The sequence below is a fragment of the Mytilus edulis genome, chromosome 8 (genome assembly GCF_963676685.1).
Source record: "Mytilus edulis chromosome 8, xbMytEdul2.2, whole genome shotgun sequence".
Lineage (NCBI taxonomy): Eukaryota > Metazoa > Mollusca > Bivalvia > Mytilida > Mytilidae > Mytilus > Mytilus edulis.
The window spans coordinates 1,931,313-1,949,041 of NC_092351.1; the positions used below are offsets into that span (position 1 = coordinate 1,931,313).

The 17,729-nt window shown below is 31.8% G+C and overlaps 2 protein-coding genes across 2 annotated transcripts in view; one reads left to right on the forward strand and one right to left on the reverse strand.

Moving 5' to 3' along the window:
* LOC139484598 (uncharacterized) overlaps nt 1–13,766 on the reverse strand; it is a 59,920-nt gene extending 46,154 nt beyond the window's left edge. Inside the window, exons 1-7 of the mRNA XM_071268379.1 lie at nt 13,653–13,766; nt 10,975–11,062; nt 9,754–9,937; nt 7,572–7,874; nt 3,804–3,867; nt 3,223–3,260; nt 1,123–1,209 (exon numbers count right to left, since the gene is read on the reverse strand). Of these exons, the coding sequence (XP_071124480.1) occupies nt 1,123–1,209; nt 3,223–3,260; nt 3,804–3,867; nt 7,572–7,874; nt 9,754–9,937; nt 10,975–10,998 (700 nt within the window). The 5' untranslated portion in view covers nt 10,999–11,062; nt 13,653–13,766. The remainder of the gene's footprint in view (nt 1–1,122; nt 1,210–3,222; nt 3,261–3,803; nt 3,868–7,571; nt 7,875–9,753; nt 9,938–10,974; nt 11,063–13,652) is intronic.
* On the forward strand, nt 4,583–6,286 carry LOC139486620 (E3 SUMO-protein ligase ZBED1-like). The gene is made up of 2 exons (XM_071271548.1): nt 4,583–4,717; nt 5,186–6,286. The coding sequence occupies exons 1-2, from the start codon at nt 4,583–4,585 to the stop codon at nt 6,284–6,286; spliced, it is 1,236 nt and encodes a 411-aa protein (XP_071127649.1).
* Nucleotides 13,767–17,729: the final 3,963 nt, after the last annotated feature.

Sequence of the window (17,729 nt, forward strand, 5' to 3'; positions counted from 1 at the left end):
AGGGTCGGTGGTTTAATCTGGCACTCCGGCGTCTTCCACCAGCAATGAACCTATACGAAATAGCATACCAGAGTTGTCTTAGATGCATGATTTTTTTATTAGTTGTTAGTGGCTTTGAACTAGCTGTCAGATAACGGCGAGTACTCTCAGATCTGTTCATTGTGTCTTTTTGTGTCGGGATGTATAAGTACCGGGCCACGTCCACTTGTATGTTAGTCCATCGGATGAGTTAAGCCTTTTTCAACTGATTTTTATAGTTTGTTCTTATGTTGTACTGTTATACCACTGTCCCAGGTTAGGGGGAGGGTTGGGATCCCGCTAATATGTTTAACCCCGCCACATTTTTTATGTATGTGCCTGTCCCAAGTCAGGAGCCTGTAATTCAGTGGTTGTCGTTTGTTTATGTGTTACATATTTGTTTTTCGTTCATTTTTTTTAACATAAATAAGGCCGTTAGTTTTCTCGTTTGAATTGTTTTACATTGTCTTATCGGGACCTTTTATAGCTGACTATGCGGTATGGACTTTGCACATTGTTGAAGGCCGTACGGTGACCTGTAGTTGTTAATGTCTGTGTCATTTTGGTCTTTTGTGGATAGTTGTCTCATTGGCAATCATACCACATCTTCTTTTTTTTATAAGTGAATTTAAAAAAAACAATTACCCTATCAATTAAACAATTTAGACACTAGAGTTTCAACTCCCTCAGCCAAAGATACCCCGACATAGATGTTTCCATTATTTTAGGTCCGTTTCCGTCATATATCTTCTTATACATCAGTCGCTTTCGAAAAAAATGCCTTAAACATTTAAGATTCAGGCAAGTCCCAGGACGCATGTAATTTGTAAAGAGTTGTTTTCAATTATCCAATCACTTAATATATATGTACCCTCATTGTATTTCAAAATGAATAAAACATTATCAACACTGTTCGTATGTACACGAACAGATCTCTCGAACATTCACCAGGATTGAAAAGTTTACATGATGTTTTTACTTTTTGACACAATATACGTATCAAATCACATTTCTGCTTTTCATTAAACGTTTGAATCTATCATGGTAATCCCCTCATCAGTGAAATGTATTTGTTCTGAGAATAAAATGCAATAACGATCTTACCTATCAGCATAATTGTACAAACTACAGAACCTATCACCACTACTTTATAGAAATCAGATTTGTTGAAGATTTTTTGAATTACTTCATCTGAAACAAAAATGTTAAGTTAATCTGATATCGTACTAAAATAGAAAATTATTTAAATTAAACGTACTTTAAGATAAATTGATTACTGCACGTTATATGAGTTTGTATTTTATTAATTATCACTTATTTAAGTTAAATGATATAGATGAGAATAGTTATACTTTTGAGAATGGAAATGGGGAATGTGCCAAAGAGACAACAACCCGACCATAAAAAAAAACAACAGCAGAAGGTTTACTTAATGATAAACACGAAAATGACTTCACAGTATCGCATTAAAAAAGAGATAGAGAGAAAAAAGAAGAAGAGTATGATTACTAGTATGTCACAAGAGGATTTTTTTATAACAATCACACTTCAAAATGTCAACCGATATTTCAATTATGCTTCAATTACAACTAACACTTTTTTCTCTGATTCCATATGATAAAGAGAAAATCAGAACATTTCGAAATTTGAATGTTCATGGAATTTAAAGATGCATCAAACAAACATGGTTTTTGTGAAGGTTCAGTTGTTCTGTATGTGATTGCTTTTTACAAGTTCCGTTAATATTTAATACTCATTATTGGGTTATCCAGAGGCGTGATTTGCATCTTAAAGACTACTTAGAGTGATATAATAAAAAAAACTATTGTAAATATTAAAGCACTGTGAATATACAAAAAAAATGGAGTTTAAGTATCAAATATTAACAAGTAACATCTCGTGTCCCAATAACAGAATTATTTTGCATAAGTACTGTTTAAACAATTGATATATTGCATTCCGTTGATAGGCAAAGGACGATGACATATCTTGACAGGGTACCGATAGTTTTTAATATTTGAATCACTAGGTAATTATCAGTTTTATGCACCTACCCTAAGTTGGGAGCTGTTGTTCAGTGGTTGTCGTTTGTTTTGTTGCTTATATTTGATTCTCGTTTCTCGTTGGTTGTCATTGAATTGGTAGAAACGAGTAGTTTTTGGGTTATTCATAGCTTGCTTTACAATGTGATCCAATGCTCCGTATTGAAGGCCGTACTTTTAATTATAATTGTTATCTTTTTTTTATACATTGTGATATGGTTTTAGAGTTGTCTCTCATATTACATATTCTTAATCATATTGAAATCAGTAATATTGAAAGTCTTGACTGGGAATAAAAGCCACCAAGAATCGTATCAACAAGATGATATATGCATCTTCATTTTCAAATACAAAAGATGCTGAAATGTTCCAACTAGAAATGTAAAGGTATCAATTCGTTTATTTATGATATATCGTATGCTTTAGTTTCTAGAGTGCATATGTTATTCACTTAAGGGGGTTCGCGGGTCTAAATCATTTATATAGGATTTCTCTATATTTTTCTATAAATGAACTTTATCTTATAGTTAATAGAAAAATAAAATAAAAAAGTGGGGTCACCGTTCATTTCCGTTCACAATCTGCCTTCGAAAGAAGCATACATTTTTGTAAAGGTGTTTTTTTTTCTGTTGAAGTAATAGGTGAAATAAAGGTAATATCGAAATAAAAAAAGAAATTTATTACAGAAATCGCTAAAATTTTACAATAATTTAGTTTAAGTACAGCTTACATGGAAATTATATTAAAAAAGATAGGTCACCGATGAGTTGAAGAAGATATTTCAATTTTAGAGCCAAAAAATGGCATTTTTCCACCAAAGGGAAATAATTTGGAACTTTTTCAATGATGTATACATTTTGAAAGTCCTCTGGGGCCAACACGAATTGATTGTTTTGAACGATTTTTGTACCATATGATAAAGTAACAACTACAAAAGGAAATAAATAAAATTTGTAATGAAAAACAAATGTTTGATTTTTTTCTGAAATTTTTATACCCTCGAGCCTCCTTAACAAACATGCGGCGGGTTTTAACACGTTAAGTGAGATCTCAACCCTCCCCGATACATCTTAACTATTTCGAAAATAAATAAAGACACAGCAAAACACAAAGAAGTCCAAATCCGATGTCAAAATATGTACAACATGTGTACAATATTTACCATCAATTCTTGTCATGCTTTGAGACTGCCAACTGACGCTAAAATAATAATAGTAATCATATTAAATATAAAAGTGTTAGAACATACATCTTTTATTATGAATACAAGAACATGTGTGATACAATGACACATGATTTGTAGTATGGTTCTGTTATTGATGTTCGTGAACAATTCATAAGATTTATCTAATGTCAAGTTCGTGTTACTCTTCATTTGTTTTAATCGAACTTAAATTAAAATAAGAGGTGTTGTTTGATTGCCAATGCGACAACAAGAGACTGAATGACACGGCAACTAACAACTTCAAGTGACCGTACGGTCTTGAACAATAAATAAGGCCAATACCGCTTGTCACAAAAAGGCCCCGCAATGACTGTTGTTTGTCATGGCAATCTTAACAGTAGGTATTGTTGTCCGTTTTAAATTTGGTACTGTCTAATAGTATTTTTATATTTTGTCAAGGATTCAGTATTCCAATTATCATGTTCCCTTCATTTTTCAAAGCACAAAAAAAAATACAATGATACTATTGTCACAGTTAAACATTTTGGATATCAAGCTATGCATATAAGTAGCTCTACCTTTTTGTCTCCAAAGCAGGACATTTCGATTCATTTTGATATTTTACTCCAACACATTCATAATCTGCAAAACAATAGGATATAAACAGTAAATAATTCATAACTTAATAAGAAATATGCATTCGTTAATTTTGTTTTTCTTTATATCATTCGAATAATATAGTTATCAAAGGTACCAGGATTATAATTTAGTACGCCATCAGTGACGCTTAAATCAAAATATTTATAAAGCCAAACAAATACAAAATTGAAGAGCATTGATGATCCAAAACTCCAAAAAGTTGTGCCAAATACGGCTAAGGTAATCTATGCCTCAGACCTGGGGTAATGGTAATTTGTAATTGTAATGCATTGTAATATTACATTTTTTTCATGTAATGCAAAGTAATTTGTAATGCACATTTTCTGCATTACAATTACATGTAATGTAATGATTACTTTAGTTAGAAATCAATGTAATGCCTTCATTACTTAACATTACTTTTCATTACAAATTGGTAAAATGCACAAAATTGAAGAATATAGTAAAATAAAATTAAAATATTAACAAAAGCAAAAGTAAATTTTGAATAAAATTATTGTCACAGTTAATTACTGTATTTAATCATTATAGATTGTTTGCCCTTAAAACTTTTCTTCATAGATCTATAACTAAATCCCCTAGGCCAACTGAACTTTAACCCAGCAAATCAAAAAGAAGTGAGCTGTTGTTAGTAAAAAACTTTTATTCTTAAATTTCATTTTCTTGTCATTGTTGAATGAGATTTTGCAAGGACAACATGGAAAATAATATATTAGACCAATTTGAATTGCCACCTGACACTGATGGAACATTTAAGGCAAAATGCAGACATTGTCCAGCCTTGATATCTGGAAGTTTGAAAATTGCATCAAACTTTAAAACACACATTAAGGTAAGAAATATAAAACTTTTTTAATTGGCAAAAGGGTGTGTGTAAATTTTCAAGTCTTCATCTTGGTTTATATTTGTATAAAATAATATTGGAATTTTTTGGTCCATGAAAAATCTTTAAAAAAAATATTAAACAAAACTATATAAATGAACGGAAAAAATATGAAGATGAAATTTTCATAATTCTATGTATACCTTACATGTATTTTAATGAACATTTGTATATGTCAATCAACATTTTTACATCAAACTTTGGTTTAGGTCCTGTCTGTGTTGTTAATTCACCTAATTAATATCAAAATGTTTTTATTGCAATCAAATCTTCTCAACTTATATTTGTCCTTACAGAGCCCTTAGGCATTTAACAAGATACATTTATTATATCCCTTTGAAATCACTCTTTGATGTTTTAATGATTAAGTGATCATTGTTAGAAACAAAATTATATGACAATTAATTTATTTTTCAGAGAAAACACAGAGAAGTGCTAGAAATTAAAGAAACCCAACAGAAAACATTTTCAGCTAAATTAACAAAATTTTACCAACCAACATCCAGCAACAAATACCATAGTAATGATGTGAAGCAGAAAATGTCAACTGATGCGCTAATAATGTTTATTGCGGGGGATATTTTACCATTGTCAATTGTGGACAGTCCAAACTTTAGGCATTTTGTTGAGAAATTAGACCCGAAATACCAAGTGCCAAGTAGAAAACATCTGTCAACAAAACTCTTAGTTGAAAAAGCCAGTGAAGTCCAGAATAATTTGAAGGAAAAAATGTCATTAGCTAAAAGTGTAAATTTGACAATTGACCTTTGGTCAAACAGGCAAATGAGAGCATTTATGGGGATAACAGGACATTTCATTCAAGACTGGACAGCTCATTCTGTTATGCTTTCATGTAAATGCTTTAAAGGGAAACATACAGCAGAAAGTATTCGTTACGAGTATGAAGAAACTCTAGCAGTATTTGAAATTGCTGACAAGATAAGCACAATTGTTACAGATAATGCCTCAAACATGGTGAAGGCGTTCAAAACATCTTTGCCAGGATTCGAGGACACAACAGATGATGGTGACAGTGGTAATGATAAACCAGAAGATATAGATTGTTTTGATGAAAATGAAGATGAATTCGAACATTTACCAAAACACTCCAGGTGTTATGCCCATACGCTTCAACTGGTTATAAAGGATGGCTTAAAAGACTGTACATCGCATATGTGTACTGTCATTGCAAAGGCATCCAAAATTGTCAATTTTGTTAGAAGATCAATTCATGCAAGTGAAATGTTAGAAACTGAAAATCAGTTACAAGCTGCAAACGCTACGAGATGGAATTCCCAACTAACCATGATCAGGTCTATTTTGAAAATTTCAGAAGAGAAACTAAACAAAGTTAAAAGTCCAGTTAAATTGTCAAGTTACGAAAGGAAAATTCTTCATGAATTAAGCTTAATTCTTGATCCATTTGAATATGTGACACTATTGGTAAAAAACTATGTAAGTGCAAGTCTTACATTTCCTGTAACTCTGGGTATAAAACACAAAGTGAATCAGCTGTAAAATGTGTACAACAATAAGATGGTGACAACATTGAAGAGCTCAATAGAAACCAGACTGACTCAGTTTGAGGAGGACAATGACTTTATTTTGGCTGCTATACTGGATCCCAGATTTAAACTTAGATGGAGTGAGCCTGAAAAGGTTGCCCCATATACAGTTTTACTGAAAAACATGACAAGTGCTCTTGATTCACATCTAGGTGATACTTTTGATCAAGAAGATGGATGTTCACCACCATCTAAGAAACTTAAAAGTGACTTTTTCAGTTTCATGCCTCCTACTACTCCATCTAAGAGTAGACACAGGTCTGGTTCAGTACATGATGTTGACATTTACTTGTCTGAGCCATGTGAAGAAAAGTCAATCAATCCACTGGAATACTGGAAGTCAAATTCAGTGCGCCTTTCTTCTTTGGCTAATACAGCTATCAAGTATTTAGCCATTCCCTCAACATCAGCTCCTGTAGAAAGACTTTTTAGTATTGCCGGAAAGGTGTACAGACCTGATCGCTGTTCTCTTAATGACAGCACCTTTGAAACACTTATGATGATAAAGTGCAATGGACATGTTAATTAACCAGTATTTGAAGTCTATATATGTCAATAACACTGTAAATATATATGTTCATATACCCCTGTAATATTTATCAATTTCTTATAAAAATCTGTTTTTGAAATGTTTTTATTTTTTATTTTGAAAAAGTAATGTGTAATTTAATGTATTACACAGGCAAAGTAATAGTAATGTAATGCATTGCATGTTACAAAAAATGTAATTGTAATTGTAATTGTAATGGAAAAATCACAAAGTAATTGTAATGTAATGCATTTCATTGCAATGTAAAGGCCCCAGGCCTGCTATGCCTAGGATAAGAAAATCCTTAGTTTTTCGATAAAATTCAAAGTTTTGTAAACAGGAAATTTATTAAAATGACCACATTATTGATATTCATGTCAACATCGAAATGTTGACTACTGGACCACTGGGCTAGACAATTCTTTTGACATATTAAACATCCTAACGACCTCTCGTTTATTCTTGATGCTCTGTTATACCCAATACATGACAGTGATTTGGTTATCATAACAATAACTTCGAGTTGTAAAATTTGTTTTATCACGAATTCAAATACAAGTTTATGTCTGTTTTAAAATACATATGAAGTAATACTGTTACTATTGATAGGACTTGCCTCTACCTTTTTTGTATTGCTGTACGTATGAAATGAAACACATATTTAGGTCATCAATGATCAGTATGCTTTATATATGTGAATAATATATACCTGGCGATAAAATAGAGCCAGTAGCACATTTACTGATGTGACAGGAACAATCTTCAGTTGATGGTATACAGAAGCAATTGTGTTTCGGTTGTTGAATAAATTTAAAGCCTCTTGTGTAATCACAGCGGCACGCTCCATCTGAAATAAGGGTACCATTATTAAAGACAACTTGACCCTCTCCTTTACACAGCGTCTTTCTAAATAGGCAAACTCCACTAACATTAGACCATAATGGAAAAGGCTGATATCGTTCTGACGAACAATCGACATTTCTAAGACGTCCAGTTACTACATACTTTTCACCTAAAAAAAAGTTACATTGCAAGCCATAAAATTACAATTACGTTAAAGTAATTTTAAACAGCTGTATATTAAAAACAAATATGTATAGTAATCATCCGTTATAACTAAGATAACCTGAAATAATCTTAACAAGTAATATTCAAACGTCTTTATGTTTTGAGTGGTCTGTTGTAATCTTTGTAATTTTTTTTTATATTGTGTTCGGTCACTTGTTTATTGATGTCAACTTGCTTGTACACAGCTTTAAAGTAGCACAATACAAAGATTGTTTATCCCTAATCAGACATCTTTAAACTGATGTAATTCCACTCATCCTTCTTTAAATTTTATAAATGAGGTACCAAAGGAAAGAAGAATGATTAATCTTTCAAATTGTGATAATTTCATTATGACATAATTATTACATAATCAATTGTTATGTAATTAGTTGCTATATTGAGATGGACATACTTGAATGAATTAAGCTCCTTTGTTAATCATAGCATCCCAAAATATTTTATAGATTCTTGCACAACACAGTTTGACCTCCAAAACTGTGTCTCAGATTTTTCCTATTGTATTTCATTCTCTCATAAATCTTCAATGAAGTTTGCAACATCAATTCATAAGAGATCACTAAATTCAATTGGGTATAAAATTTGTTCTATTAATGTTTTTGGAAATCTGAGACACAGTTTTGTTGTACAAGAATCTATAAAATATTTTGGGATGCTATGAAGAACATAGACGCTAAATGCATTCAAGTGTGGACATCACAATATAGCAACTAATTACATAACAATTGATTATGTAATAATTATGTCATAATGAAATTATCACAATTTGAAAGATTAATCTTTCTTCTTTCTTTTGGTACCTCATTTATAAAATATAAAAAAAGGATGAAATGAATTACATCAGTTTAAAGTTATCTGATTGGGAGTGAAAAATCTTTGTACTGTGCTACCTTAAACAAATCTTTTTACGACCGCTCACATCTATATTCATGTTCTAATAGGACTCTACACTCTCACAACATTGTTCGAAAGGTCAAAATACTTGGATTTACAGTTAATCTTTTATTAATCTACCATTGATAGCAGTTTAATATGCTACTGTATATTTTGTGTCGTTCAAGAGTTATCCTTTATCCTGGAATGTTTTAACAATTGATACTATAGAAATGTCTTTTGTATATTTGTTATGAACAATTGGTAACACAAAGTGGAAGATTTGTTTTCTTCTGACAGTTAATAGTTTTTACAGTGAAAGTATAACTAAAATTGATATAACAAAAGTACATAACTTTTATATTCCTGAGTTCGATATTTTTGTTATTGTACTTTTTGGTACAGACGTATATGGTACAAGAAAAGAAGGTGTGGTATCATTATCAATAAGACAACTCTCCACCACAGACATAAGAAGCTATATGCAACCATACTGCCTTTAACAATGAGCAATGCCCATACTGCATAGTCAGCTATGAAAGGCCCGAAATGACAAATGAAAAACTAACGGCCTAATTTATGTACAAACATTGAATGAAAAACCAAATATGTTACACATCAACAAACGACAGCAATTGATTTAAAGGGTCCTAACTTGAAACATGCACATACATGGTTTTACAGCTACCTTATCATGACTTTTTGTATGAGTTCTATATGACATATAACACCTGCTTGTCATTGCAATCTTTAAAATTGTGTATTTTATTTTATTTTTTTCTGTGTTTTCCATTAGTCTCTATAAATATATTATATGTATAGTATAGCAAATTACATAGGAAAATTAAAATTTTTAAAACAAAAATCAAGCATATATTTATGAACATATCAGATCAACTAATCAGCCTTTTAAAACACTTACAAACGTCTATAGTTATCTAAACACGTACCACGCGTTACATAATCTGGATTCTTGTTACACTGCTCAGAAAACCATAGCCTATTTGTATCATAGAGACACGTGTACTCTGATCGAAAACTGCTTGCACAATATGCTGATGCTCTTAGTGGTCTCTGAGATACATCCGGACATTTTAAATTGTATGAACAAGTCGTGGACGTCACTAGAGAGATCTGAAATATAGATTCGATTCTGTCTGAAACTGTTTTTTTGGAAATCACATCTCATAGCGGTAACCACATAATACTGTTATTGTTTTAAAGAATAGATAAAGATAATATTTATTCAATCACATTACGTTTGCTATTGACAAACACATTAGTATAGTGAAGTATAATATAAACTTAAGAATGTCAAATGGGATCTTATGCTAAATAGACGAATAGAATAAGAACACACATATAATGATTGTATTTTGTAAATACCTTAGTTGACTTTAAATAAAATGAAAGTTACTTTCTTCTGACTTTTAAATAAATGGATCAAAATCAGATTTATTATGTAGTAAATTCAACACAAAATGCTAATTGGCATCTTCATAGTGAATGATAATCATTTGGGAAGAACCTTTCACTATATGTCCAAATTTAGCGTTACTATCTGATTGATAACAAAATATGTTTTAATGGGTTAACTCTCAATAGCTTGCTGTTCGGCGGGATCCAATGCTCCTGTTGAAGACTTGATCTTTGACATGCAATGAACAATTTACCGTCAATTATTATTATACCTCAGAATTTGTTACTGGCAATCAGAACTTTAATGAATCATATAAGCCCAAATTATGTTATAGGACTAGAAAGAAATTATAAAAAAAGGCCTACCTGCGGACACGATTTTAAGCTTTTTTTTTAAACATACATGTAATATTAATTTATGTGTATTTCGCTGGAAATAAATCCAATGATGCGAAACATTCGTTTTATACTCTTTTATGGAAAATTGTTTGCCAAAGCTAGTCTACATTCATTTTTTATAAAAACATCACGTTGTTAACTTTTATGACGTAATTATCAATAATAACCGCTACATGCGAATCCTGAAAGGAATGTTGTCTTAGTATTCTCATCTTGATCGATTTAAGCATGACAACGATTTTTTTACAAATAACCTTACCATATATAAATATATGTCGGATGCACACACAAATTAGCGATATCATAAAGTTTTCTAGCCATATTGTAACATGTCTGATGACCATTATACTCACCAACAAACTATGAAGTACAAACATTGTGAGCGTTGAACGTACCTCTTGTTCTAACAACACAACACATTACGTCTTCTTTAATTGGGATCTACAGATACATGTATTATACAAATACTATAATTGAAAAAAGACTTTAAAGTACTGAAGTTTGTTTCGCCATTTGATTGTTAATATATTTGTAACACTCAGAAACGTGTCCTTCCCCTCAAACGTGTCCGATTCCCCCAAACGTGACCACATCGACGTCACTGAACTGCAAAACATGTATGGGCGCCCAAACGTGTCCATTTTCAACTAACCCCTAAACGTGTCCAATCCCCCAAACGTGTCCATATCAAGCGTTATTTGGCTATTGCTATTTCATTAATGATAACAATTTTACCATTTCATTAAAAATAAAGATACAGTCGTAAGGTCTTTTTTAAACCGGCAGTATAAGCTGGGTAAAAGTGTTGCGTCATTTCGGCTATGTCGACTCGTATGTAAATTGTAAGCAAACATGTTTAAATAAACTGTACATATACCTGGTCAAAATGTCCCTTTCTCTGCGCATTAGAACTTTTATTTTTTCTCTAAATATGCATGAAACAATTGGACAATACGCAATCAACAGTCTAAAGTTAATTTATGCACTAGAAATTTAAAATCATTAAAACTTGTATGTTCTCTCTAAATATGCATGAAATACTTGCAACTGGACAATACGCAATCAACAGTCTAAAGTTAATAGATACAGTACAAATTTAATTTGCAATTAGTAAACATACATTTTTATTGTGACATTTTCATCTAGTGTTTGTTTATTTGAAAACAGAAGTCTATTATATCATCTTTAACCGTGTAAAATGTGCCTCGTCTATGACACTTATCTTTTTGTATTACTACACCTCTTCGCTAGAAACCGCTACTAAAAACAGCAGTCCCTTTGTTCATATAGCAGGATTGTTTCTGTAATCAACGATATCTCCTTTATTGTAATATTTGTAGCTGGTCATATCGTCCAGGGAGTTTTACTAAACAATTTCATAGGATACATTTGTTCACTATCAAAGTACTGCCTGATAACAGTGTTGACAAATGTGGACTGGCTCCCGGTATGATAATACAGTTGTAGAACCTATCTAAATTTTTAACATGATGTCAACCAAATAATGCATGAAATATTTGGCACTGGACGTTATGTTTAATTGTGTGTCTTAAGTGATGCTCGTAACCTAAAATTTATTAAAAAGAACTGAATAACAGTTTATGATTTGATGAGCTTTTAAAATATCAGAACTGTTGAATAAATGGAAGAAAATAATGCTGAACGATCGCCGTCGGATTGATATAAAAGACATCACCGGAGTTTATAATACACAAATAATTTACACAGTAAACAACTAATTCAACTACCTTTAATTTTTTGTATGTTCGCTATTAATGAGCATGAAATACTTGCAACTGGACAATAAGCAATTTCAGTCAAAATTTAATTCATATGATATCATACAATTATGATTTGCCGTAAACGTTATCGATTTCATTTAGGACATTCATGTATAAATTTAGCGCTAAAAGACGTGAGACGTTCTGGTGTGTAATAGTGGACACGTTTTGGCGAATAACAATTATCGGACACGTTTGGGGGTTCTGAAATCGGACATGTTTGGGGAATATTGAATATTACGGACAAGTTTTGGGAGAATAGACACGTTTGGGGGAATCGGACACGTTTGGGGGGGAAGGACACGTTTGGGAGTGTTACATATTAAAGCTTGAAATACAGAACAATCAGTATTTCAGTAAATTGTTTTTATTATAATTTGGATGTTACTATTGTTTTCGTAATGATTAATATATAACAAACAAGTATGATGATGGAAATACGGAACTCTCATTGAAACCATTATTTGATAGTTAATTCCGTTTTTTTAAATTAATTTCAAATGACGTGGGTATATAAGAAATAATAGGTCACCGACTTTATAATCGTGTATGTACATTTTGTTAGTTTACTGATAAAAAATAAAACGAGGAAGCTTTTAGAAACTTTAAAAACCGGTTTATCATTTTTAACAATGTAAAACAAATACCCATTAACGTTTAACATGTTTAAAGGCTAGACATATTTATACAGAATGACACATTTTTGAAATCCCAGTTTTAAAGACCCACACACAAAAAGTTTATTCACCAGTATAAGTATAAATTTCAAATTTTAAACTGATTTTTTTCTAGAGTTTTAATGGATTTTTTCCCTTCGCCCAATAATTTTTAGCTATGGTGTCGTAGGTATTTCTTCTACTCGTGATTTATTAATATTATTTCGATTATTCTTGTCTTAATTCTTTTATTGTTTGATTAAGTGTGGTTACTATGGTAACCACACATATTAATTTCCTGTCAATTTTTATGTTAATTGAGGGTTCATTATCCAAATGATTCATACCAGTTAGTACATTATATTGCCCATTTCCTTCGATAGCTGCACTTTCAAACAAAAACATTATAAATATTATATAGATCTAAGTATAACATGACAAAACAAAAAAATATTTATTCGACCTACATTATATAAAATGTCACTTTTTAAGGTTTTACAAATTTCACAATCATACGCTGTTTTCATTTATGCATTTTTTTTAATGATAAACATATGTTTTAAAGATCGTAGTTATCCAATACAAGTTACTTACTTATTTTGGTATATATCTACTTTCCAAATATTTACGTTTTTCAGTTAGCATGCTTGAATATTTGTGCATAAGAGTGTGACACCGGTATTGTTATCATATATGTAAATATTTCAATACAGGAGCCTATTGATGACAGGTAAACATTTGTAAAGGGTAATGTAAAGGTGATCACGGGCATGTTTTACACCTTAATCTACATACAGTTTTATACATATATTATATATTTACGGGTACACACTTTTCTTCATTCATTTTTTTACTTGTCAAATCAATAACAAATCGGAAGAAAAGATTTGCCATCATATATACATTTGGAGTACCCTCCGGTTATTAGACTGAACTCCCAAAATTCGTCGTTGGCACACATTTAAACTGAAGCAAATATTGTGAAATTATATTGATTGTATTACCACACTACACGCATGTTTCGTTTACAAAAGACTAAACAACAATGCACAGATCACAAAAGTTAGAAAACCAAACAAGTATACAGTTAAAGAGCATTGAGAAAATTTCAAAAAGTTTTGCGAAATACGGCTAAGATAATCTATGTCTGGGATTAAACAATCCTTGGTATTTCGAATAATTCATACTTTTGCAGACTAGTAATGTATTAAAACGACCATATAATTGATATTCATGTCAGCATTGAAGTGCTGACTCCTGGGCTGGTGATACACTTGGGGTCGAAACACCCACCAGCAGTGGCGTCAACCCAGTGGGATAATCAAAGGTACAATTGTGAAGTGTTCATATTAATAACAGAACATATCTCTAACTAATGAAACCAATTTAATCGATATGTTCTTTTGCGATGCACTTATTGGGTTCGACTATTGGGAACTGCGACACCATATTGTTGCAATAACAAAATTGATGGTATAGGTATTCTATCAAGTCCTTCCTGTAGTTCGGTGAATGTGATGAATACTTTCATCTCTACTCTTCGACGTAGACGCAGTCATGGTCATCGTCAATATACATCACCTACTCTGAATGATTTCTCTATTATTGACTTGATGCCATTTATACAAAATCCGTAAGGTATTCATCACATTCTGTTTATTACCCCTTTCAAAACGCAATTATCTTATCAATTTATGTTTGGAAACCACTGTTACAAACCCTCATTCAAACCAATACAAATTTACAACTATCATTTCGGATATTGAAAGTCGCAGACTTTTTAAACCAGTTTGCATTGGAAAAGGTGAAAAAGAGAAAAGATCTTTTCTTTAACTTAAACAAAGGTCTCGATGGCGTCAACCTAGGCAATATCCTTCATCAAAAATTAGTTCAGTCAAAAAAAACTCCTTATTTTAAAGATCAGTATGTACCAATAATTTCTTATACCTATACCAAACCATTTGCAACCAAAATTGTCAAGTCTAAACCTCCTGATTCCACCTGTGCTAGTTCCGAATTCACATATAATCCGGCTGGCTACGTTATTACCGGAGACCTTAACATTGTCAATAACGTTTCTCTGCGAAATGTGTTATCCAAAGGTCCGAAATATAGTGAGTCTAAGTCCATCAATTTGAAATACAACTTCAAAATACTGATGAATTCAGTCAGGCAATGGACTAAACCCGAGAAAGAACACGTAAATACCCTTTCCGAATTGATTAAGGCTGTGAGGTTGTAAATACAAATCCGATTTAGAAAACTAAATGGATCTATTAAAACCCACGCTACATCAAGTTTTAAAGACCCAAATTTTGCAAAACACTTGTGCTACCTCCATTACAGATATGTTGTTGTCCCTGCAGATAAAGTCACAAACAACATTGTGTTTGTGTGTAAATATCATTAAATAAACTGCTTGATAAATTAATTAGGTATATTAACAAATCACTTGGAAACTCAACATATAACCCCACGACACTTACTAAAGAAGAAATTCTGGACAATCCTAGGTCTGTTCTATTTTCTTTGGAATTTCAACCAAAGATGAAGAACTGGATCTCCCATCACTGTATTGATGTCCTTACAAACATCGGTATATTACTGGGTCTTCCAAGTGCTCCACGAAACCTCTTTCTAAATTATTAACATATATTTTATCAGCAATCAAAGCCGGCTACCAAAGTTATTGTGAAGCTGCCTATTCTAGAGGTAGCGTAAATCGGATGTTGATACTAAAAAAATCCAAAGATCTTTCAGAGTACATACAGTCCAAGACTCTCTCATCTTGCAATAGTATTAAAACTTTTGACTTTTTTTACACTTTACACAAGTATTCCTCATGTCAAACTGAAAGACAAATTGAAATAGTTGGTATTACTTTGTTTCATTAACAAAAATGGCGAACGTAGATACAAGTATCTAGTCTTTGGGAGGGATAAATCCTGTTTTGTAAAACCATCACTCTGATTCAAACAAAAACTTCTCTGAAACTGACATTATCAAGATGCTAGTTTTCTTGATTGACAACATATTTGTAACGTTTGGACGACGTGTTTTTCAACAGTCTGTCAGAATTCCAATGGGAACAAATTGTGCCCCTCTTCTTGCCGACTTGTTTCTGTATTATTATGAGGCTGACTTCATACAGGAACTTCTTACGAAAAATGAATAAAAGTAAGCAGTATCCTTTAACTTTACGTTCCGCTATATAGTTGATGTTCTCTCACTAAACAATATAAAACTTGGTGACTATGTTGAACGAATCTATCCCATCGAAGTAGGGATAAAGGATACTACAGATATAGTTAAGTCTTCCTCATATCTTGGCTTATACCTAGAAATTGACAATGAGGGTCTGTTGAAAACAATCTTCAGCTTCCAAATTGTGAACCTTTTTCTTATGTAGAAACATTCCAGCAGCGCCCGCATACGGAATATATATCTCCCAATTGATACGATATTCCCGGGCTCGTGTTTCCTAACATAACTTTCTTGGTAGAGGATTGCTGATAACAAGGAAGCTATTAAACCAAGAGTAACAAATGGTGAAGTTAAAATGAAGTTAACTGTACAGACGCCATCACAAGTTGGTTGACCATTATGGAATAACCGTTTCACAGATGATATCGGATATGTTCCTTATGTCGTAACTCTAATACCCTTTCCCTTTGTACGAATGTGACCTACCGAATTAGACTATTAACCGGATTTGTAATCAACACGACGGTTGCCATATGTGGTTCAGGATCTACTTACCCTTCCGGAGCACCTACGATCACCCCAAGTTTTTGGTGGGGTTCGTGTTGCTTAGTCTTTACTTTTATATGTTGTGTCTTCTGTACTATTATTTGTCTGTTTGTCTTTTTATTTTCATCCATGGCTTTGTCAGTTTATTTTCAATCTATAAGTTTGACTATCCCTCTGGTATCTTTCGTCCCTCTTTTATACTTAAGAGGATTTTTCTTTTAATTGTTAAATCTGAAAAAACTCACCAAAGAAATCTAAACCATGATTTTTTAGACTTTCAAGTCCATCTTTTGTAGAAAATTGGACGGATATTGTGTATTAAAATTCGCACAGATGTAAGTTACAAAATTAATTTAAAAAGGAATGTTTCTACCTGATACATATCTCTTATTTATTATCTGAGATCGGAAATATGTTATTTTCATGATTTTCTTATCATGTCATCAAAGTTTGTATAAAGTTTTTGACTTGCAAAATGTTTGTCCTATATCGTTACTGGAGAGACACTAACTGTCTAAATGCACATGTTGTGCAGAAAAAACGGTAACATGTTATTGCTTATGATTTCAAATACTTTGTTTAATATACAGCATTTTAAATCAACATTATATATTGAACAAAGTCTTTTATGTCAGAATAGATAACGGTATATTTTGGGTATATTATATTTTGAACAGCGGCATACACTATTCCCTTTATTAAGGTTTTTCAGATAACCAATATATTTAACAAAAAATAAATTCCTGATCAATTGTTAACTGTCATACATGTATCCTCTAAGGTTTTTTGTTTACTATCACATAGATTGCTAAAACATCATGGCACGTGAACTATAAAACGTACTTTAAATTCACGTACCTCGAACACTAATAAGGAATAAATCTTTTAATAATGAAAGATTAACAACGCACGTTTCTCCTT

Excerpts from the sequence above, each read along its gene's own strand:
- LOC139486620 (XM_071271548.1), top strand. The coding sequence starts at position 4,583 with ATGGAAAATAATATATTAGACCAATTTGAATTGCCACCTGACACTGAT. Across the intron at positions 4,718-5,185 it reads ACTTTAAAACACACATTAAG|AGAAAACACAGAGAAGTGCT; the intron begins GTAAGAAATATA and ends TTTATTTTTCAG.